The sequence below is a fragment of the Apteryx mantelli genome, chromosome 21, assembly GCF_036417845.1.
Source record: "Apteryx mantelli isolate bAptMan1 chromosome 21, bAptMan1.hap1, whole genome shotgun sequence".
Lineage (NCBI taxonomy): Eukaryota > Metazoa > Chordata > Aves > Apterygiformes > Apterygidae > Apteryx > Apteryx mantelli.
This window is the reverse complement of record NC_089998.1, coordinates 4954614-4976253: the sequence shown is the minus strand read 5'-3', so window position 1 is coordinate 4976253 and position 21640 is coordinate 4954614. Positions and strand designations below refer to the sequence as shown.

The 21640-nt window shown below is 45.4% G+C and overlaps 1 protein-coding gene across 1 annotated transcript; it reads left to right on the top strand.

Moving 5' to 3' along the window:
- The first annotated feature begins 258 nt into the window (after positions 1–258).
- ADAMTS13 (ADAM metallopeptidase with thrombospondin type 1 motif 13) lies at positions 259–21285 on the top strand. The gene is made up of 30 exons (XM_067309016.1): positions 259–929; positions 1259–1325; positions 2181–2464; positions 2701–2842; positions 3423–3559; positions 4371–4454; positions 4553–4677; positions 5476–5622; positions 5878–6012; positions 6586–6736; positions 7406–7510; positions 7982–8133; positions 8243–8306; positions 8858–8984; positions 9199–9347; positions 10695–10815; positions 11261–11341; positions 11611–11792; positions 12217–12352; positions 13177–13306; positions 13998–14187; positions 14918–15035; positions 15390–15519; positions 16299–16478; positions 17193–17397; positions 17944–18256; positions 18663–18809; positions 19303–19479; positions 19821–20005; positions 20283–21285. The coding sequence occupies exons 1-30, from the start codon at positions 855–857 to the stop codon at positions 20439–20441; spliced, it is 4398 nt and encodes a 1465-aa protein (XP_067165117.1). The 5' UTR covers positions 259–854; the 3' UTR covers positions 20442–21285.
- Positions 21286–21640: the final 355 nt, after the last annotated feature.

Sequence of the window (21640 nt, the reverse complement as noted above, 5' to 3'; positions counted from 1 at the left end):
CAGCGCCGCGCTGGGCCAGGCCGGGCCGGCGGGGAACGCCCGCCCCGCGCTCGGGTTCCGCGCTCGGGGAGGCGGCGCCGCGCGAGGGCGCCCGGCCCCGGGGCGGGGACTGCGGGGCCGGGGCCGAGGCCGGGCGGGAGGCCGGGGTCGAGGCCGGGCGGCGCCGCCGCGCCGAGGCGCCGCCGCTCGGCCCCGCTCGCGGCCCGTGGCGAGGCCGGGCCGGGCCGGGCCGCGCGTTGGTCTGGGACCAGCGCCGGGGTTTCGAGCCGGGGCGCGAGGAAGCCGCGGGGCCCCGGGAGCGGGTTCGGTGTCCGCAGCGCCCGCCCCGGGCCGCGGGGCGAGGAGGGCTCCGCGTCTCCGGGCCTCGGGGCAGGGATCCTCGTGCGCCTGCGGCTGAAACCTGCCCTGGCTCGGGCAGCGAACGGCGTCTCTGCGGAGCTGCGCCTCCGTCCTCCCCGGGGGTCGGCGCGGGCTTTGCCTGCGTCGCTCTTGCAGGGTCGGAAGCGCTGGGAAAGCGTGGGAGCCTCTTAGGTTCAACAGTTCGGAGCCCCTTTCCTCTCCTTGTTTATCTGGCTGCTAAAACTGGCCCCGAGCGCCTGTTATTGCCGATCTCTTTGGCTGTAATAAAGTTGCAAACATTGCGCAAAAACTCTCTTTGCCCCTACAGCTGTTCCTGTAACAGCTCCCGCAGCAGCTCGGTTCCCCTTCCCTGCCCCTCTCTGCAGAAGATCGGCTCCTCTGTTTGTTTAAACTTTGTGTTCTTCCCTTCCGTTCCACGTGATGCCTTGGGCTAAACATTTCAATCGTCCCTGGGACAGCACTTGCTCTGCGGTGTTGGTTGCAGTTCCTCCAGCATGATCATCAGCTTGATGATCCGAGTGCTCATGATGTTCCCGCTGGGATTTTGCTGGCCGCCGGTTTTCCAAGAGGTGAGTATGACCTCCGGAAAATACAGTTTCCAGGAAGGCCTTTTTTATTTCTAGGAAAGAAAAAAGGGAAAACGCAATGTTTTCTAAGCCAAAATGTATCAAACCACACTAATCAAGAAGATAAACCTATTATTTCCCCTGGGTGGTCATTGTGTAGCATAGGCTTAGTGCAAAATAAAACCATTAGAACTTGGCATCAATTCTTGTGAAATTGTTTGCTGACATTCCTTCTAGGTTAGGTTAAGTTAAATTTTAGTTTTTTGTCCATTTTTAGTTTTTAGTCCATTTGTTTTTCTTAAAAAAATGTAAAGATGTTCTTCTTATTGCAGAAATTTCTCAGAGCTTTGGATCCAGAAGATGTTTTCTCCTATTTTGGCACCAGCTCAGTTTCTGATGGTATGCAAGGCTCCTTCTTTCTTGATTCTGGAGCGCATTTGTCAGTTTATTTCTAAACCTGTACGTTTGAGAACACGAAGTACACTTATTTCCTAACCGTGATCTGAAAAGTGTTTAACATTTCAGAGTGCTTTACTCATACAGGTAATCCTTGCTTCAGTGTGTAAGGAGTTGAAGAACTGGGTCAGTATTTAAAATCTGCTAAAGGAGGTATGATGAATCATTTTGCATTTTTCTGTTACAGTCCTCATTCTCCTTATTGACATTTTTCTACAAAATTGACAGATCCAGGTCGTCTGAGTGGGAAACTATAGACTAAGAATGGTTTTAAATGTATTTGTTAAATTTTTTAAATAAGCGCATGGAGAGACTAGTATTCCAGGGCTAGATTGGTGGTAGTTCAGAATTGAGACGCGTGTTAACTTTCAAATTCTCCAACCAAGGATGTTGTGTAGTTGTGAGTTCACCTTGTGCTTATCCCAGTGTCTTTGGATTATGCTAATTCACACTCAGTAACACTTAGCATCTGCAGAAGTAAAACTGTCTCAGCCTTTGTTAAATGAGCTGTTGTCCTCAAGGAGGAAGCAAAAGTGCAGATAAATCAGGAGCCAGTTTCAGAGCTGCTATCTGTACCTGCATTATCCTCAGTTTGGAAGTCGATAAAAGCACAGACATTTGGAGTCGATAAAAGCACAGACATTTTTTGACTATTGACACGACTATCGTGGCCCACAAGGCCACAGCTATTATTTGGAGAATAATTTTTCCTGTGGAGACAGTTACATTAGTTTTCATGTATCATTATTATTCTCCTTAATTGTTCCCCTTTTTCTGGTCTTTTTTCATTTCTTTCAGTACCTGAGTTTGTTGTCGCTCAACCAACTTGCCCTTGTAAAGAAGAGCAGATTGGGCTGGCGTCATGTCGGATTCAACACTGCTCCATTGAGGCCTGGGGACAACTCTATGCCTTTGAGTTCCTAGAGGACCATGCCCTCCTGTCCTCTTCCTTTGTGAGCAATCACATGCTGAACTCTTCCTTTAGCTTACTGAAGCGATTCTCAGGCAACTGCTTTGCAGGTGGAAATCCACTGCAACCTCCAGGGGCTAAGTGTAGAGTCACTTACTGTGAAGGGCGGCTGGTGAGTATGCACTGAATTTGTCAGCTTTTCTTACAGCCTTTACAGCCTTTGTAGTTTAGCAACTTGATGCCCCAAACAATAAATGCCTTAACTGTTTTTAAATCCTGCATATGTGAACCACCCATTTGGTAAATCTGAGCATTAAAAAGGAGAAACAGGAAGGATATGGCACACAGTTCTCCGTTGATAGCTAATGTCTTTGGAATAACTCAGAGATGGAATTTCATCTCCTTTAGCAAGGGGTCATCATTGCAGATGAGGAAAAGATTCATATCAGACCTGTCAGAAGCAAAGATATTGCCCTGCTGAAGGACCTTGGCTTCTCCAGACCCCACATTATCTTCAGAAGTGCTGGAAGAGGGGCAAGTACAGCAAGAGGTAATGCATATGGTCATTCAGGGAGGAAGCCCTTGTTATTCTGTCCTCACAAGCTGTCTTCTAGTCATGGGGTTGCATAGATGAGCTCCAGGGAAAGATTTATACCTGCAACTATATGATTATACTTGATATATGTTTATCACCTCTCTGAGATGTAAATAGTGTGTTTCCATTTAAGTGTTTATAGGCAGATTAATACCCGTCAATGGACAGAAGGCAGAACTATGTTCTCATACCCCTCTGCTGTTCCATCACTGCTGATGACTTCTGCAGTGGCCATCTTTTTATCTTCACTTGATAGGACTGGCTTTGTCACTCACACAAAGCTGATTAGCACACAAACAGAAGGATATTGATATTGGCTGAGGACAGTTGGGTGTTTTACACACACTAAAGTTTGTTATCAAGGATGCAGTCAGGTGAGAGAAACCAACAGAAATGGGAAAACTGGGCAAGTGTCTGGAGGAGTGGTCTTATAGTTGGATAATTCTAGTCTTTCAGGAAAAGGGAGTGGATCTGTAGGAGCTTCTATGTCATCCCGCATCTTAAACTCCCTGTGTCCCTTTATACTGTTCTGCAGGGCAGTCTCCTCCTCGCCTGCAGAAGAGGGCAGAGGGAACTGTCAAACATCTGGAGCTGATGGTTGTAGCAGGTCCTGATGTTTACTTGCACCACAAAGAGGACACGGAGCGATACATTCTTGCTAACCTGAACATTGTGAGTAGCTTGCTGCTTGAGTGGCTGTCCCAGTTTGAGAGCTCGCAGTGTCGCAGGCTGGAAGGGAGTCTGGCAGACTCACTTCAGTGAGTGCACTCACAGACACGTTTGTGATTATCTGCTCCTGTTATGGAGCTCTGCCTATATGCAGGTCATTCCTCTGTGCTTCCATTGGCACTGCACAGGCAAGCTTACCCTTATACAAGAAGCTGAATGAGTAGAGGTGGGCGTTAGAAGCTTTGAGGTTGTAGCTTTGAAGCCCGTGTAGGAAAGGCAGCTGTTTGTTTCATTACTAATATTGATATATAGCTAATGTCAGATCCAGTAGCGGGAGTTTTATCACCAGAGTCTTGATCCAGTCCCTGCTGACTTCAGATCTGGCACTGAACCAAATCCACCAAATTAATCTTATATTTTACATCAGCATTTTATTTCTATTACAGATTTTTTCTAAACTTCCCCCTTTGCTCTCATTAAGAATTTGTTTATGCATTTTCTTTGTGTATTAATAGCTACAAAGTATTTAGCATTCATTTTCCTACCTCGTGAAACTGTTTTCCATACAGATTTTTATCTCTGCTTCAGAAAGCCTGACAAATCTAGTAACACTTCTCGTCAGTTGACAGATTTTTTTATAGGGTGGTTTGTTCTCAAACAACCCGTTTATACCCATGCTTTAATGTTGTACTTTCCAGTGACTTTCTGGTTGCCTCTTATGGTTACTGAGTGTTTACCTGTGTAAATGATTGCATCCCTGTTTTTGAGAGCAGGTAGGTACCGTCTTTATTGAATCTTTTTTATCACTTAACAGGGAGCAGAGCTGCTGAGAGATACTTCACTGGGTGCTCATTTCAGGGTTCACCTGATGCAAATGATTGTTTTGAGAGAACCAGAGGTAAACAGAAAAGACTGTTCAAGTCTTGTCCAAGGGTTACCAACTTGAAGGGTTGGTAAAAGCTGTATGAAATGTGCAGATGTGTACTTTCACTCTAGATGGACGTAAACATCACAACAAATATCACCTCCTCGCTGATCAGTGTTTGTGAATGGAGCAAGAAAGTCAACCCCCAGAATGACTCTGATCCCCAGCATGCTGACATTGTCCTGTATGTGACCAGGTACTGAAGCTCCCCTGCCCTGGGAAGAGACTAGAAATGAGGTGGTTGGTGTCCAGCTACCAGTGCAAAGACAGTGATTTATACTGAGTCTTCCAGCAGTTTGGCAACAAAGAGCCTAGGGAGAAAGGTTGATTCTCCTGCTTGGGGTTGATTCTCCTGCCCTTAGTGTAATGTGGTTAGTCAGAGGTGCCATTTCTTCAGTTTCTGGAGGAACTGGAATATTCCCCAAGCAGTGGTGAGCCAGACTGCAGTGGACATAGTGTGCTTCCAGAGCAGCACAACCAAACCCACTGCAGCTGCTTGTGGGCACAAAAGTCAAGTGACAGATGGAAGTGATAACCTGTTGGTGTTTCTAGAGAATTTCTAATGCTGCAGAGGTTTCCTCTGACTCGTGCGTTTTGTCTGACTTTCAGGCTCCTTGCTCTAAATTGTCTGCACTAAATGTGTTGAAAGAAGTCTTTTCTTGTGTGTAATGGCTTTGTTTTGGTGCTCTTTCTTCAAAAAGATGATGATACCTCCCTGTCTTTTGCAAACAGGGTTAGGTCATTACATTCTTTCTGCTTGTCTGGGGACATTATGCTTTTTTATGTGGAATCACCATAGACTTTGAACAGTAGGCACTTGTGACCCTACTGCTACCACTGTGTCCCAGGGAGATGCATGTGTCAAAAGAAATGTAGGTAGTTGACAGAGTTAGATTGGGAAGGTGCAAATAAATTTGGTTGAAAGTTTAGACCTGACTTTATTAATTGCAGTGGTTCTTTGCTCTTCCCTCTGTGTCTGTCTCCCCAACCTTAGGTTTGACCTGGAGTTACCTGATGGGAACAAGGAGCTACGTGGAGTGACCCATTTAGGGGGAGTCTGTTCCTCCTTCTGGAGCTGTGTTATTACCCAGGACACAGGCTTTGACCTGGGAGTCACCATAGCCCATGAGATTGGGCACAGGTCAGTGAGGAAAGCCCCAGAACAGCAAAATATGCCTGCTGTTTTATTCAAGAAAACCCATTTCCCCATTTAAAGGGTTCAGAAGAAAGAAAAGTATCTCTTGGTGTTAACAGGGGGCTTCCCCTAGATTATTCAAAACTTTTGGAAAGGGTTCCTTGCATTTCTGCAAGTTCATTCTTTTTGCAAGAAGAGAGATGCTGGAAACCGAGTCTCTGGGCTTCTGCTCCTCAGGGCACTATGTTTCTTCTGTTGCAGTCTTGGAATCCCCCACGATGGTGAGGGGAATCGCTGCAGTAGCACCGGTTACATCATGGGTTCAGCAGGAAACCACAACAGTATTGACCTTTCCTGGTCACAGTGTAGCCAGGAAGAGTTCCTGGCCTTTGTCAGGTAAGTGAATGGTTGAGTTCTGTGTGCTTGTGTGCATGTATGGGAATGTTTCCATGCATTGGGAGCTCAGGAGAGAGAAGAGGAAAACAAGGAATAAAATAGATTCTTGGAAAATAAGGAACTTGGATTACTTGAGGTTTGTTTATTTCATATCGCTTGTGTCTTTTGTTGAGGTTAAACCCAGACTTTGCTTCAAGTAACTGGAAATTACTTTGGTCAGTGACTAACATGCCTGGGCTGTGTTTGACTCCGCAGACACTAGCTCAGCTGGGAAATTTTATTTAAAATGTCAGAGCATCTAGGTTTAAACAAGCAGTGTAGGCTGTGAACTGGCTGGGTGAGGAACAGGCATGTTATACAGGGTTTCTGTTATAACTTCAACAGAAGGGAACTGTGAGCATCTCCAGGCATTTTTAACTGCTGCAGCTAAATCCATCGCAGCCCACTGTAAGCATGTATTGTCTGGGAAAGCAACAGCCCACTTCCAGAATGAAGCTCAGCAGAAGTTTACAAACATGTCACTGTCCTTATTGCCCACAGCTGGGAAAGTTATATTTCCTGTGTCTCTATCAGCACAGGCCAAACAAACTGCTTAAATGACCTGCCGGACATGGACGGCAGCATCCCTGGGTGGAAGCCTGGCTTATACTATGGAGCAGATGAACAATGTAAAATAGCCTTTGGGAATGTCGCCACAGCGTGCACCTTTGCTGACAGCAACGTTGTAGGTAGAAAGTTTCTGTCTGTATTTCTGGGGGCAGCAGGGAAATGTTCTGGAGCCAGGATTCAGGCAGAGGTGACACTGTTAGTCTAAAGGGACTGAAGGTGCTCTTCTGCCTCAGACTTCTTGGTAAAGAACAAACCTTAAAAGGCTTTTAAAATGCTTCCCTTCTCACCTCCATTACCTCCTTTGTCCACACAAGTCTCCTTTAAGATTTGAACTGTGATTGTACCCAGAACCTTTTGCCCAAACAGGGGTCTGGCAGTGCTAGTTCTGGGTACACCTATTCAGGCAAGTCTTAGGTCTTCTCTTGGGGAGCTCTTGTTCGCTGGATCCTCTAGGCTTCCCTCCGCTTCTGCAAGTCTGAGAAATGTAGTATGGCTAATAGCTGCCACCTGGATATGCTTGTTAATGAGGAAGCACTAATCTGGATGAAACTTCAACTACTTCAATTGATCCTCTTCTGGTGTTACATCTGGCAGTGCTAGTCTTTTGCGAGGCTCACAACTCTTGCCCAATGGCTGGAGAAATTAAGGAACTTGCCCGCATTGTTGGGTAGCTGTGGGGAAACCAGACATCCGGGAGGGGCACCATTTAAACTGAGCAACTTTTGGGGCACTGGGTTGATGAGCCTAAATGACTTCCTGAATACCCTTTTTCTTGCCACATCAGGATATATGTAAGGTTCTCTCATGCCATGTACAACCAGAAGACAAATCCACCTGCACTCGGCTTCTTGTTCCCCTCTTGGATGGTACTGAGTGTGGAATCAATAAGGTAAGGAGGCTGCTGATGCTCTGAGGATCAGAAATGGGTGTGGGGGCTATGGAGTTCATTAGGTAGCAAGCCATGGTCAGTGGCTGGAGGGTACATGGGACTCACTGTCCCTCAGCCATGGAATTAAGGCCAGACACTCAAGGCACAAACTGATACCAGCTGATCTTGATGTTTCCACCTTGTCTGTATCTCTGGAGTTGCTTTGCAGTCCCATAGCCTGATAATCTGAGCCATCCTTCAAGGCTGTGCTTTCTACTTGAAATGACTTATCAGTTCTTTGTTTTAACCGTAAGCCTATGTTAGACCATAATTAGGCATGGGACTGTTTTCTTCTAACCTCCTATGAGAAAGTGGCTCATTCATCTTGGCTTCCCTGTTACAGTCTGGTCTGCCAAGAGGTGGGGATTTGTGCAGTGACCCTGCTGTGGTCACTGTGGTGCTGTTGCCGATTTTGTGTATTCTTGGTCTTAGTGGTGCTCCAAGGGACGGTGCAGCTCTCTGGAAGAACTGAACCCCATGGCCGTAGTGCATGGGCAGTGGTCCAGCTGGAGCCCCTTCTCCTCCTGCTCTCGCAGCTGTGGAGGCGGAGTTGTGATCAGGCAGCGGTTCTGCAACAACCCCAGGTAAGGAGGTGGGGAACTGTGGAGTTTGCAAAGCCTTTAGGCCAAGGGAGTGTTGCTCTTTGCTTGTGATGAACCTGCCTCTCTAGAGTTCTTTTCTTGTTACTTCCAGGCCTGCTTTTGGGGGGCAAGAGTGCCGAGGAGCTGGCATCCAAGCAGAGATGTGCAATACCCAGGTAGTGGAGCTGATCGCATCTTCTGAGCTTTCGACTTAATGCTGTTTAACCCTTTGAGAGCTGTATTGTTTGGGGCCATACTTTTCACAGCTGATTGCTCTGGGAAGGAGATCTAAGATTTGTCCACCTGTGTGACAACAGGAGAGGTATTTGTTCCACTGTGTCTAAAGACAACAGTGTTCTTTAACAGCATTTTTCATGTGTAATGAAGAGTTTTCTATATGCCTCTATAGCAGGACAGGCACTGAGAATAGTGACTCCATTTAATGCTAGCTTGCTTTAGAGAGGTGTTTTTGTATTGTTCCTATTTTTCCATCTCCATTTATTTTGTATAAATATCAAAGATAATAGCTTTCAAATAGAATTCTCTGCATATCATGCAGCTTCACTTTGATGTGATATTTTTTATTTTCAGTAGTTCTGCAGGTTTTGCTTACCAGCCATTCTTTTCTGCTCCAGAGTTGGCTGCCTTTAGCTAGTGGGTGAAGTGCTGGTTGGGATTCTGTGCTCAGTAATTTTTCATTCCCCGTACAATTCTCCTTGGGATGTAGGCCTGTCCGATGAGCCAGCTGGACTTTATGGCTGAACAATGTGCAGCAACAAATTCAAAGCCACTGGATCTCACTGTAGAAGTGCCATCCTTTTATACCTGGACTTCTGCTGTTGGCTTTGCCAAAGGTAAGGACTGAGACTGTGGTGTCTTAGTGTGGGAGAGTGCTCTGTGGCCCTGACTGTACTTTAAAATCAAAAGGCCGTTTCACCGGTTTTAGTTTCCAGGTGAAACCTTCATGCTCTTTTTGTCAGATCCTTTCTACTTCTTCCTGTTGTTTGATGGTCAGCCCTGTGCCTTTCTGAATGAGTAATTCCTGTCTCCTCCTACATGCCTCCCCAGGGGACTTGCTATGCAAGCACATGTGCAGAGCAGTTGGAAAAGAATTCATGGTAAGCCGTGAAGATAGTTTCATAGATGGAACCAGATGCGAGCAGGATAACTCTGAACGCCATGGGGCTTTCCATCTCTGTGTAATGGGAAGCTGCAAAGTGAGTGACTGTTGGATCCAGGTGAACCTCAGACATGTAACCTGCACTAAAGAAGTCAACTTATTAGGAGCAAGGGAAGAAACACACTGTGTCCCAAGCAGCAGAGCAAGCTCTTCTCAAAAGAGTTTTGTTCTTAGCTTACTGGAAGTAGTCCAGCTAATCTAGTGTTCTGTCTGTGCATCCAATGCCAATGCCCTCTAGATAAGATACTCTGCTAATTATGCAGTAAGTACATGAGGCTATTCATCCCTAATCCATGCAGCAATTGGTTTATGCCTTGGTTGAAGAGACATTGTTAGCTGTTCTGCTTGCATAGTATAAATAGCCATGGAAAATGCTGACTTTTGGAGAGAGGTTACATGATTTGAACGTATTGTGTCAGTGGCAAAATAAGGAGTAAAACCTGGGAATTGTATCTCCACAAGTTGATTTGTTGGAACCACTATCAAAATGGGAGTATAACAATCGTTCCTGGTTTTGACACGAGAAGGGTATTCTTTCATGATGAACTTGGATTTAACTACCCACTGATGTCTGTATTTTAGTGCTCAATGCTGATCTCATTGTCTTTTGTCTGTTGTTTCTTTACCTTCCCAGAATACACTTTTTAAATTTTGTGGTTTTCTGATTCTTCGTGTTCACAATGCTTTGCAATGCATTTCCACCAAATGAACAGCAGAGGGTGCAGGCATTATCTATTCCAACTTCTGCTGTTTCTTTGGCAATGGTAATAAATATGTATGTTACAACAATATCTAAAGCCTGGGATCAGCGCCTCTAGCATAAATTCAGAAGTTGCATGTGTTTTACTTCACAGTCTGCTGAGATCCTCGTGTAGCTTTGGGTAAAGCAGTCTTGTCCATTGGAGTGAGGATAGAATCTCTTTTCTGAGCTCCATGGTATTGAAGGCCTGGTTGAAGGATGTGAGCTGTGTGTGGATTCAGGGGTTAGGGAACTAAGGATTCCTTTAGAAACTGCCATTCGTGTTTACTGTTCTCTTGGGCTCCCCCCCCCCCTCCTCCAGAAGGAGTCCATAGAAGAGGGGGCTTGCATAACCTTTGTTTAGGTCTCAGGAAAAATCTTTCTGGACTGCTTCTTTTGGGAAAATAGATAATCATACAATTAATGAAAATTTGTGTACTCTCAGTTAAGACTTTCCAGTCCCAAGCTTTGTGCACTGCTGTTCAGTGGTAGATCTGGGTACAAACGCACCTTTGTCTGTGTTGTCTTCTTAAATTCGAACTACAAATGAAAAGGGCAGTTTAAGGAATTCAGGCAGTGTTGCTTTGATGTGCTTGTTTTCTTCTCAGAATAGGCAAGTCTTGACAGACTCTCCCCTTTGCTCAGGCATTCGGGTGTGATGGTCAGATGGACTCCAGGAAGACAATGGACTCTTGTAAGGTCTGTGGGGGTGATAATACCACATGCACCAAAGTGAGTGGATCTTACACAGAAGGAAAAGCTAAAGGTGTGTAGTCCTCAGCCCCATGCTTGATATTATGATGCTGTTTGTAGAAGATGCTGCAGCATTTGGGAACTAATCTGGCTCTTGCAGTGATCACACATAGCTATTAGCAGGGGATATAGAGAAAACAAAAGAAACATGAGAACAGGGCACAGAATTCAGTTAATTTTTTTTGGCTGTATTCATCCTCACTTTGATCAAGCCAAGCTGACAGAGCTAAGGTCAGGGTGAATTTAGCCTGCTGGGCATCACTGTTGCATCCTTACATTTTTAATAAGCTAAATATAATTCCTGCCTGCAATTAAGCTCTGTTACTGTCCATAAAGCTTGTCCTCTGATGGATGGTATGTTGATAAGGTGAAGTGGGATTGATTTGTAATCCCCTACCTTTTTTAAAGAGGCCCAGCAAGAGAAGGTGACCATATCTTCTTTCTTTCCACCCTTCCAGAGTACGTTACATTTCTGTCCCTGCCTTATAACACTACCTTCGTCCGTGTTATCAATTGGAGACCGCTCTTCACACATTTGGGTGAGTTAAATGGAAAGGAGAGGAGGGGCTACAGGCAGTGCTCAAACATGCACTAAAAACAAGAAAAATGGTACTTGGGAGGAAAGTTCTTGATAAGCTGTTTGTTTGTGGGATGCTCTCCAGTGGGGACTGGTAGAAGCCATGCCCTTTGGGATATCTAGTATAGATCAACCAGTTTCTAGTGAATGGGCAGTCTGGAGCTGCCAGCACTAGGAGATTCTGTGAGCACACCATATCTCTTTACCTTACTGCTATTTTTGCTCTTTTAGCTGTGAAAGTTAAAGGTGAGTATGTGGTTGCTGGAAAGGGAAAAATCTCATTGAATGTCACCTATCCATCTGTTCTGGAGGACAGCCAGATCAAATATAAGGTGTTTCTCACAAAGGACAACTTGCCAAGCCTGGAGGAAGTCCATGTGGATGGGCCAACCCAAGAGGAAATTGAGATACAGGTAAATTAACATAGAAAGGGGTCAGTCAGAACTGGTAAGACTGTATTCATGTGGCTCTGTTGCAGAGCAGAATCCAGGTGTAGAAGGCTTCATGTCCAAGGCCACTGGAGATGGTGTTCACTAAGAGTGATGATCTTCCTCTTCTTGGGAAAGGTTGAGGGTATGCTACCTACAACCTTTCTGCAGGCCTGGGTGATGGTTGGGTGGGGAAAAGGTGTACTGAGTTAAATCTCTTGCTTGGCTCAATCTTTGTTCAGTGCCCTGTACACAGAATTCACAGGCTGAGTATTCTCACTACATCTGAATCATAGCTTTGAGGCTCAGGACTGAATGGAAGAGGGGGACTAACTTCCCTTCTTAGCTCTGTCCTTAGGTGAAAGTCTGAGTTGATCTGTGTATTGACCACATCCTTTTCCTTCACCAGGTCTATAGAAGGTATGCAAAAGAATACGGCAGTGCCACCAACCCGTACATCACTTTCAGCTACTTTGTGCCGAAAGAGAATCTGACATATGTGTGGATTCCTCAGAAGGGGCAATGCTCAGTGACCTGTGGGGAAGGTGAGGAAGGGTACTCAGTCTTGAATTCTTACAGAGATCTGGACAAACTTTTAGTTTGGCTGGCCAGTAGTCACCCAGATCTTCAGCTCTTGGGGTCTTCTGGTGTTCACTGAAAGAAATGTGATCTATCAGTGACAGATACTTGGTTAGAAGTTGTTGAACAACTGAGCTGAATTTAAAAGCAAATTGCTAAAAGTGAGCTACAGTTGCTAATATTAAGCTGGATCAAGAAAAAGAGCAGTACAGCTGTTGAATTAAATTAGCAAATCAGCTGAATTATCAACATAAGTGATCAGTGATCACTTTGTGAACATTGGCATGGTGTTGACTGGGTACAAGGGCTGTGTGATGATATTAGTACAAGATGCAAAGTACAAAGACCATGTGATTATGATTATTTCAACAGAAAGTCAATTGAAAATGGCTGGCTACTATGACTTATTGTCAGCAACCTGTTCCTCATCAGTGAAACACTGAGTCCGATAGAAGTGCTTTTGAACAAATTATGATAGATGTCCTTGCTGTTCTTACAAATGACCAATTTAGAGCAATCTTTCCATTTTGAAAGTGGATTATCCATCGAATTTCTCCTCTTTTGGGATGTTCATCTTGGAGAGTCACCTTAAAACTCTTGAGGAAAGCTACATTAGAAATACGGCTTTTGTATGTTTGTAGAAAGTCTGCATTCCCAAATATACCATTTTTCCTATGTGGATAATTAGGTTAAAGGGAAATTACAACATCTTCCTGGAATAATAGAAGCAAACTGTTTACTTGGTTTAGAACATCCCTTCCTTTCCCTTTGATTGCACTTCCATTCCCAGGGACTCGCCTGGTGGATCACGTGTGCTTCGACCAGACAAAGAATGAAACAACAGAGGATCAGCAGTGTCTGGGCCTCCCGCAGCCCCTTTCAGAGCAGGAGCCCTGTACCATGGGACCATGTCTGTACAGGTTGGTGTTCCTCAGTGGCTAAGCTGAAATCTCATTTCACTCTGGAAAGCAGTAACTCTTGCTCTTTCTCTGCCAGCTAATCCAGTTTCTGCGATATGACTTGCATTGTGCAGGATGAAAAAAAAGGAGGCATGTGGCCTGGTTTCTTCATAACTACAATGGCGTAACTGATCCCAAACCAGGCTCTGTCTTACCTGGTCCCATGAGTTAATTCAAACATCAGCTGAATGAATGGGAGACAGTTCTTCCAATTCTTTATAGTCTGCTAAAAGAAAATAAAGCTCACATACTTTGGAGGCATGGCCAGGAGGAAATGTTTGCTCACATTTTTTCCAAGATTGTGCCAACAGAGATGTGATCTTATTCTAGAGGAGGTCGTTGTGTTAATTAGGCTGGAAAGAGAACTGAGAACCAAGCCTGTCCAGACACTGATCTCATGGACATTTTAGTATTTAATAAAAAGAGATTACACTGTGAACTTTAGTTCTTTAACTTAGGTGCTCTCAGTGCTAGAGAGGTGTCAGTGCAAGGACTTAAATTTCCAGCAGTGGTCCTCTCAATCACATCCAGGTTAGGTTCTGAAATAGAGAGGCTGAATACTTTCTATATCCCATTTTGCAGTCAGTGGCATGAGTAATAAACCTCCATGGTTCAGGTGAAAAATTGGCTGATGCAGTTACTTCCTATTTAGGTGGAAGAAATCTGAAATAGATGAATGCTCTGCTGTCTGTGGAACTGGAGTTGCCCAGCAGAATCTGACCTGTGTTCAGTCTCGTGATGGATTGGAGACTGTTGTGGATGACAGCTTGTGTGCAGCAGAAGAAAAACCCCTCTCCATTGTGCCGTGTGTGGTTAATGTCTGCCCTTTAGGCTGGGACAAAGTGAGTTTATTGGCTTGGATTGTTTCAGGAGTCTCGCTGGGAACTTTGCAGTTGTGATCCACAGAAGGCTACGTGTTAGAAAGAACCATCTTATTGCTGGAATCTGGGAGGGTGTTTTACACAGTCGATGTCTGTCCAGTTAAACACTCATACTGTCAGTTTAGAAAACTCTGTTTCTCTTAATTTATGCTGCAGGATTTGTCAGTTTTTAGTGGTGGTTTGGTTTGTTGGTCAGCTGTTGACTGTGTTCCTTCTTTGTTCTTCCCCTCAGAGTCCAACAAAACCAGAAAAAGAAATATCCTCTGTTCCACTAGTAAATACCTCACTGTCAAGCAAAGAGGTTCTGACATGGTAGAAAGGATTATTAACAGGGAAGAGAGCTTTTCAACCCTAGATCACTAGCCCAGATCTGCACTGGGGAGCCACTCCCATGGTTTACATTCATAGATGGGCAGGGGGGTGCTTTAGGCATCTCTTCAGTCTCAGGTGTCTCTTTTCAGTCTCAAGCAGCGTGAGTTAGGAGAGATCTTCGCTGTTAGATGTCTTTAGCTGTTCCTGATACTAATATGTCCTGCAAAAATGGAGAAAGTGCTTAAAGGTGCCTCCTTCTTCAGTGACAGAGGATATGTCATAGGCTTGTTCTGGAGACATCCCCCTGGCTTGAGTAGATTAGGACCAGTGTGAGAAACAGGTGCCATTGTGTGTCTGGTTCTTGTTGCTCTGTTCTGAGGAGGAAGACACACACTTGCTGCAGACTGCGGAGTCATTTGGACATATCCAACTGGAAAATCAGCCTGTGTATGTCTGGAGCCCTCTGGCTGGAGAGTGTTCTGTCTCCTGTGGTAAAGGTGAGGTCTTTCAATGCTGCAGGGAAATGTAACTTGGCTGTAGGTGTGAGCTCAGAGCCTAGGAACCTCAAGAACCTGGCCTTTCCCCTCTATAGATCAAGGTGCGTGTGTAGCTGTGGTCACAAATTTATTGAGTCTGGAAGAGACAAGGGTGCCTGGCTCAAGACAGGGAATAGGTCAGGGACTAGCTGTCCACTGATGTGTTCCAGAGTCAGGTGGAATGAGTGTGCTGGGGGTTGGGCAGAGTTTGCTTGTCTTGTACATGCAAATGAAGCTGACACTACTTTTGTCACCATGGACTTATTTTCAACTCCTGCGTGCATGCCATACAGTAAGATCACTTCCCTTTTTTAGGTAAAACTCAGCTAAAATACGTATGTGTGGCTTTTGACACCAAAGAAGAAACCCAGGAAGAAAATTGTCACCCAGTGCCAAAGCCTGAGAGCAGGATGGAAGTTTGCAATCTCAATCCCTGCCCACCGAGGTAAAGCAATTACCAGGAAAGAACGAGCCAACGAGAAGTCTTTCCTTTCTCTCTAGCTCTCCAGAAACACAGCAACGTAAGGATCCAGCTGCTGTCCCACAGAAAAATTGTTCAGTGGTCCCAGGGCAGATCTTCTCTCTGTTCTTTCCCTCTCCAGTTTTGAAGTGCAGAGACAAACCCTGCCCTATGACCTGTGGAGAAGTTAATTCTATTAGTCTTCACTGTGTGAGACAAGGGGATGTTATCTTCCTCTCCCCTGCTCTGAAAGCAAGTGTGCGTTCTGGCCAGCCAGCTGCAAAAACTGTAGCACTGGTCCATACTCAGCAAACTAAGTGATAGTCTTTCTTGAACCAGTATATTCTCAGGCAGAACTGAGTGAAGTCTTTTGAGTTTGAGTCCAGAGAAAACCTCAAAACCTCTTGATCCTATATTACTCTGGGAAAGTAGGAACAAATCCATAACTGTAAAAGGTGGTGACATGTTTGCCAGCTGTATTGTTTCTGTGTGGCATCAAGGAAAGCATCTAGAATCAAATACTCCAAGAATCTGGGATAGCTGTTGCGAGAACTAAAAGACAATCAGTTGTGTGTTTATTAGGATTTATGGGCACTGCAGACTGCAGTTACCGGGGTGACTGAGTGATCTCTCAAACATCAGCCAGTACGTATGCATGTATTAACAAAACTCTAGGTGTACTTCCATAGACTTGTTGGATTTAAAATCCAGGGAAGACAGGGATGACAGCTGGAGGCACTCACTGATGGATGCATTATTTCCAGGTGGCATTACAAAATGGGCTCGTGCAGTGTAAGCTGTGGAGGAGGTGTGATGCACAAGGTCCTCTACTGTGCAAGGGAGACCGGGGAGAAGGCAGAAGAGATTGTAGCAGATACCCAGTGCGATGGTTTGCCTCGCCCAGAGGAACAGGAGCCGTGTAATTTGGAGCCATGCCCTCCAAGGTCAAAATGGTCACGCTGGCCACAATAGCATGCACTGAGGAAGAGTGGTTGTCTGTAAATACGTATGATGTGATCTAGGAAATGGGCTGGGCAGGGGACTGGGTGTTAGCACTCCCTTCAGACAGAAGCTCAAGTTTTGTCCCCTCATGGAAAGTGAATACCTGTCCAGGTAACTTAAGAGCGGAAGTATTTGCATGGCTCAGGGTTGAGAAATGGGGCAGAGCCTGCCCTGTTTGCTGTGGGGCTGGAAAGCTGCTGGCATCTGAACTCCTTTTACATGGTACAGGATGTGCTCCCAGGATGAAGTAACCCTGGATCAGTTTCTAATCTGACTGTTCCAGCATGCTGTGTATTTTGGAGGGAAATAAGCTTCTTGTTGCTGTTAAACCTGTTTGTCTCACTGTGGGGGAAACTGTAATGGACATATAGTAAGACTCAACGTACATTTGGAGTCTTTGGGCTTCCTGAAAAATGTGAATGCCTTCCCCTTGGGTCCAATTCCAGACCTGCTCCAGACTGCCTAACCTTGTCTCAGAGGCTGCCCTGCAAGTACCATGGGCAGCAAAGTGTGTGAAGTGGAAGGGGGAAGGAAACTGCTGAGGACGGGGAAGGAGGGATGGATGAGGGAGCTGCAGTGCATTCTCTACAGTGAGAGGCAGTAGAGGGTAGGGAATCATCCCTTACTCATTTTTTCTCCTTCTTGTCCTCTGTCAGATGGAAGGTAGCCCCAGCTGGCCCCTGTTCCTCCACCTGTGGGCTTGGCTTAGCTGTTCAGCTGGTCACCTGTGTTCAGATCCACCAAGGCCAAGAGATGTTGTTGGAGGACCACTTATGTCCTGTGGTAGAGAAGCCCCTTACCAGCATCCCCTGTGTCATCCGAATGTGCTCTTATGAATGGGGCTTCAGCGAATGGACGGAGGTATTGGCTCTTGTTCAGGTGCAGTACTTGGGGTCCAGGGCAGCGGTTTTATAGCCATTTGCTTTCATAAACGATACAGAGGAGAAATACCACTTCTGTCTTCTATATTCGTTTCCCACAGAAATGCCAAACTGTTTCTAGGGTATATTTCCATCCCTTACACTGTCCTGTGTTTAGCAGCTGTAGGTCTGTGCTGCTTCCCACATTTCTCAGCTCAGGCTTTGGCTGCAGTTTAAAAATAGTCTTTGCCATGTTTTCTTCTGAAGAGAAGATCTTTTGGGATTTTTGGGAAACTGGTCCTCCAGTTTAAACATACTGTAATCCTGCGTGCTGATACGTTTGGAGGGTCCCCGGGGAAGGTGGGCCAGCTTTGTTATTTCCATATTATAGCTGATGAAACTAGACCGCTGAGAAGCAAAGTGACAAAACAGCATCAGTGAACAGAAGATCAGACCCTCTGGATCATGCCTGAGCCAATAAACGTACTTATTTCTGCATACCAACTGAAACATATGTAAAAAGGCTTGTGGGTTTCTTCCTCTGCAGTGCTCAACTTCATGTGGGAATGGTGTTCAGACACGTCAGGATTTCTGCCTCAACACGCTAACCCGTAAGCACGTGAACCCCATCTTCTGCAGGCACTTCCCCAAGTCCATTGTGCTACGTGGCTGCTCCGCAGGGCCCTGCCCTGAGCAGGCAGTGGCGGCCAGGTCCCGTGGAGCAGAGTTCCATGCAGTGACACCAGCCACGCATCCGGCGACAGCCGTAACTGCCAAATGGGCAAGATATAAGGGCCTGGATCTTCCTCCATCTGCTGTGCCAACTCTTCCTCAGGAACCGACAGAGGAGACGGGTGGAGGTGAGAAGGATGCTACCAAACAGTAGAGTTAGGTGGTCACTGCATGCGGCTGTGTTGCAGTGACCCTACTGCCATACAGGGACAGGTTTATGGGAGGGAGTGCTCCTGCACTTGTCTGGTCCTCGGGAGGGACAGCAGGCCCCCCAGCGAGGGGAGGTTCCTGGAGGACCTCTCTGTTCCTTCCAGCATGTCATGAGCAATCCGTACTAGGAAGGAACAATGGTTCTCTTCCCTGGGTTTTCCAAAGCTCTTCTGCCTTGAGACTCTTTGGGACAGAAGCTGACCTTTCCAGTGCTTTATCCAGAAGGTGGGCACGCTGTTCATTGCGCCACGAGGGGAACAGGGGCTGCCTTTCAGCAGCTGCAGTTCCCTCTGGATGTGTTACTTGTCTGTCTCTGTTGCACAGGTGTCTGTGGGAGGCTCTTTCTTAATGCCACCGGGGTCATCAACATGATGGGTGCAGAGAGCAGTGACTGCGCTGTGACCATTGGACGCCCTCTCGGGGAGGAGATAACAGTCAGCGTTCTGGAGAGCTCCCTCAACTGCAGTGCAGGTGCCGGGGACTTTCCCTTTGGGAGATCTGCACCTCCTCCCCCATGTGCTGCCCTGAATGCATCTTGCTGCCTTGGAGCCTGTGTGTGCCAATCTCTGTTACAAGTTTCTTCTGTCCCACCAAGCCTTTCCCTGATGAGACTAAACTAAGATGTTGCTTTTTCTTCCCCTACACAATGATTTCTTCCTTATTTTGTTGAGAGATATGGGATTAAAGGAGTTTATGGGGTTAAAGGAGCTGCCCACTACAGCCTGTTATAAGCTCTGTCTATAATACACCCTCTTGCTGGAATCAGTACAGTTAGATTAGTTAACTGGACTGTTTTCATGACAGATTTTGATAAGATAGGGACAAGATGCAGAGATTACTGGATTCTTGACCTGTGTGAAATAGAAAGTCAGACTAAGTTCTGACCTAAGTTATTTAAGACTTCAGACTAAGTTATTCAACTTAAAGTAAAAGCAATTCTAATCCCTGTGCTTATCCATTCCAGGTGAGCTACTGCAGTTTTCTGGGCGAATAATGTGGTGGAAGGGCTGCAGGAAGCTCCCTTTGTCACTGATAAATTCCAGAACGAATACACTGGTTGTGAAACAGCGTGTTTTGATGCCAGGGAACGGGGTCATTCTTCAGTACGGCAGCAGAGCGGCAACTAAAAAATATTACCAAGGTACCTTACTGAAATCTTCACTATTGCTTTAGATTGAGGAACCCATGACAAGACCCTTAGAGTTCCACAGGTCATGGCTGTCCATGGGAATATATGGAAACATTGCTCCATCTCTAGGGGCTCATAAGCCCCTTTTTGAAGAGTGCTGGAATGAATATTATTTGTGGACTACCCCTCCATTTTAAAGGCAACCCCCTTTGCAGAGTTTGCTGGTGCTTGGAGGTCCACAGATGAAAAGTCTTAGAGAAATTTTTCTGCCTGTGTTTAATTTAAAACGTTTTTTTCTTGGAGGCACTAGACACTTTCTAAATCATCTCTCCTGCTCCCCTTCCTCCTCTCAGACTGTGACAAGCAGCTGTTTGGTCCCCAAGGTGAAATAGTGTATCCTGTGCAATTGCCTGATCAAAGGCAAGAAGTAGTGTGTCGGACCTTCATCGATGTGGCTCCTCAGCATCGCATAGCCATCCGCGCCCTGTATATTGACCTGGGCAATGACAGCAACCAAACACAGTCTAATTACATCCTGGTGAGTCAGAAGCCTAAAGAGCGTAAGGATCTCTCATCATGAGAGATTTCCATCCAGATGGAAAGTTCAAAGTATATCATAAATCCTAGGGAGTTAGACTCTGATCTCTTATATAAATGTAAATGTGAATGAGTACCATTGATGTCTCCTGTGTTTCCTCTAACCTTTGTTTAGGGTAGCTTTTTCCCTGCGTGACCGATTGGCCAGACCCTAATATTTGGTGGGTGCTTGACTTGTAGGGTGCTATGAAATAATGATTTGGTCTTTCTTTATTCAGATCCGTGATGTAAGCACCATGAAGATGATGGTGTTTCATGGGAAACAACAATTCTTCTGGGAATCAACTGGAAGCCAAGCTGAAATTGAATTTCATGAAAATGTTAAGGAACATCGAACCAGTTTCTGGGCTGAATATCGCATTGCTGAGCCCAAATAAAAGGTGCCAGGACCACCCCACTGAAAAAGACCATGGTCTAGTTAGTTATTGCTGCCCATTCACTGCCCCAGGTCACGCAAGTCATTTAACCTTTTTGCCTCTGCTTCCCTATCTACTGAGTAAGAACAGTAATATCTACCCAATCCTTTGGGATCTCAGTTAATATTTATAAACTTAATGCAAAAGACATTATGTAACTACCAAATATTTAACAAATAGTCCTCAAGGGTTTTCTGTCTGTATTGATTGGTATTAATGCAGTTTACTTGTCTGCAGTTAGTGACTCGGACACTGAAATCATAGGTCCTGTTTCTGTTATATGTTGTCACCTTACAGGATGATCATTTCTGTTTTCGGTGTCTCACTGTCCCACTACAAACCTCTGTATGCCATAAGTAGCTAAGATCATGGTTTAATCATTAAGTCCACACTCGTGCGGTGTAAATGCCCCTTAAAACTCCTCAGGCCCATTGAATTCAGGTATAAAGGCAAAGATGTGTATGAGGACAAGATATTAGGACAAGAGGACTAGACAAATGTATGAGGGCAAGACAGTTTCTTTGCCCAGGAGGGTAGTTCAACACTGAAACAGGTCACCCAGAAAGGTGGTGGAATCATCGTCCTTGAATGTTTTCAAGACTCAGCTAGACCAAGGCACAGCTGACCTGGTCCAGCAATGGTGATAGTTTGGCTTTGTACGGGAGGTTGGACTAAATGACCTCCAGAGGTCCCTCCCAGCCACCACTTCTGTGGTTCTACTATTACATATTTGTTAGTGATACCAGTACTTCTTTTCTGTGAGAAAATAAAACACTGAGAAAATAAGACATCTGTTTCTTAACGATGAACTTGGTGCCAAGATGTATTTACTCAGATAGCAGCAGTAGCTGTGCTAATGATCTGCTCGTATCTTCATTTCACAGGAACTGTGCAATGAGAGATTGTTGAGGCTGCATGAGATTATGAGTTGTAGCAGGAAGGAATATTTTAGAGAAGTAACAAATATTCTCTCAAGTTTGGTTTAAACATATATATATATTTTAATATCTTGAACATTTTCAGCAGAAGTGTCCTCCTGCTTTGGTCCAAATCTGTCATAACGTGCTGCTAAAGTGGTCTTTTCCAGACCTGGAGCTTGGCTGGACACCCCTGCTCTTCCTGTTCATGCTGGATGCAATAAAAGGTTCTGCCTGGGCACT

Bases quoted from the DNA above. Each gene is read 5' to 3' on its own strand.
- ADAMTS13 (XM_067309016.1), top strand. From the start codon at position 855: ATGATCATCAGCTTGATGATCCGAGTGCTCATGATGTTCCCGCTGGGA. The intron at 4,455-4,552 runs GTAAACAGAAAA...CTTTCACTCTAG, and splicing joins TTGTTTTGAGAGAACCAGAG to ATGGACGTAAACATCACAAC. The intron at 7,511-7,981 runs GTAAGGAGGCTG...TCTTGGTCTTAG, and splicing joins CTGAGTGTGGAATCAATAAG to TGGTGCTCCAAGGGACGGTG.